At 59.0% G+C, this 1,893-nt stretch overlaps 1 protein-coding gene across 1 annotated transcript in view; it reads right to left on the reverse strand.

Moving 5' to 3' along the window:
* Nucleotides 1–1,893, reverse strand: part of GUITHDRAFT_109015 (hypothetical protein) — a gene marked incomplete at both ends in the record, with an annotated part of 3,562 nt that overhangs the window by 864 nt on the left and 805 nt on the right. Inside the window, 3 exons of the mRNA XM_005831895.1 lie at nt 57–120; nt 179–237; nt 290–1,888. Of these exons, the coding sequence (XP_005831952.1) occupies nt 57–120; nt 179–237; nt 290–1,888 (1,722 nt within the window). The remainder of the gene's footprint in view (nt 1–56; nt 121–178; nt 238–289; nt 1,889–1,893) is intronic.

A 1,893-nucleotide genomic window follows, 5' to 3' on the forward strand; every position in this document is an offset into this window, starting at 1 on the left:
GTCCCCTCCCTTCCCGCCCCCCCGTTTCTCCTCTCTCTCCCTCTTGCTTGTCGCACCTCAACACATATGCACAGGTCCCGATACCCTCCGCAAGCTCGAAGATCGTACCTCCTGTCATACCTGCCCTTCAAAGTCATCTCCTCCTCCTCTCTCTCCCCTCCCCTCCCATTCCTCTGACCTGTTCTTGATGCTCGTGATGTTCAAGTACACCCCGTCACCGCCCTCCCCCCTTCCTGACTGTACCACACATCCATCACATCCCGCGTAAGCCCCCCCTCTCCTCTATCACCTCCACGTCTCCTGCCGCCTCATCCTTCTCCTCGCTCATCGGCCCGCTTAGCCCTGCCGCCACCGCCGACATCGACCGCACTTGCCTCACCCACTCCAGCACCTCCTCCACCGACTTCACCACCACTGTACACCGCACCAGGTCCGTCAAGCACGACGGGTCCCGGTGGTACGACCTCACGGTCTTCTGGATGGCTCGCTCGCAGGACTTCACCTTCCCGTGCTCCATCCTCCCCACGGGGTTCCACCCGCTCACCCAAAGCTGGAACGCCGCGCTCACCTCGTGCGCTTCCTCGAACAGCTTCTCCAGGCTCTTGCTCTCCTGCCGGATCTTCTTGCTCCTCACCGAGTACCGCGACGCCCGCTTGCCCATCGCCCTTGACCGCACCCTCTCCCACAAGCCCCCCTCCCGTCTACTCCATGCCCCGAGCTTCTGCGAGATCTCCAGCACTTCCCTGCTGATCTCCTCCAGCTTGTCCGTTGACGAGGACACGACCTTGCTCCAGGTCTTCTCGAAGCCCTCCATCGCCGCACTGAGATCCTTATACGTCTGCCGGTACGACAGCGAGTACTTCACGACGATGACGATGACGATGATCCACGAAATAACGCCAAGAACGACAAACATCGGCTTGGTGTTCTCCCGTATTGTGAGCCCGTCTCTGATGCAGTAAGCTCCTTGCAGCACAAACACTACGATCCAGGCATAATGCTGCATGAAGTGCACAAAGTACAGCACGATCGAGACGCATGCTATCAGTATGAACGACGACAGCCCGCTACAACCCGGCCATGAAACAGCATCCTTTACATCGCACTGAATGAAGTCCGAAGCCGATGAGATGATCTTCAGCCATACAATCAGATGTCCGGATCCTACCAAGACACGCTTGGCGTTCAAGGGCGTGCTAAACCTACACGTCACGATCGCAGACAGATACAGCGTACCCCATAGGAAACTCAGAAATGAGTCGATCACTTTCGACACTTGCACCGTCCTCGGTGTGAGGACCTCTTTTGTTTCGGGAAATTGCATCCAGATTGTGTGCCCTTCTAACATCCGCTGTACCATCACTGCCCCGAACAACAGCTGCGTAATTCCAGCAAACGCGATGCAGCACTGCGCGGGCGTCTTCAGCAGCGCTGTCTCCAGCGCGTTGCTCGACCTCAGCGCTAGTATCCCGTCCACGTCGTCGTCCCGGTACACTCGCAGCCTCGTGTTCAACGGCAGGAAACGCTCGTCCTCCGCACAGCCCCTCACCATCTCCCCTATCGCCTTCACCGCCTCGTCGTAGAAAGCCTCCTTCGCTCTGTTGATCCCCTCGCACGTCCCCTCGCAGTCCTCGCACGCCCTCGCCCTGCTCGCCGACGTCATCGTGCTCACAGCTGACAGCCGGTCAAGCGAGTCGATACTCCGCAGCGCAAAGAACTCGTGCAGCAGCTCGTACGTCTTCGTCTCTCGCAGCACCTGCAGCATCTCTATCCCCCGTGGGTTGTGCTTCTCGAAGTGCCATACCTGCCCTGCTATCTGGGCCCTCAGCTCCTTCACAAGATGCTCCTTCAGCATCCCCCCCGCTTCCTCCGCGCTCCTCCTCACGTCCTGCT

This window comes from Guillardia theta (genome assembly GCF_000315625.1).
Source record: "Guillardia theta CCMP2712 unplaced genomic scaffold GUITHscaffold_37, whole genome shotgun sequence".
NCBI classification, from domain to species: Eukaryota; class Cryptophyceae; order Pyrenomonadales; family Geminigeraceae; genus Guillardia; species Guillardia theta.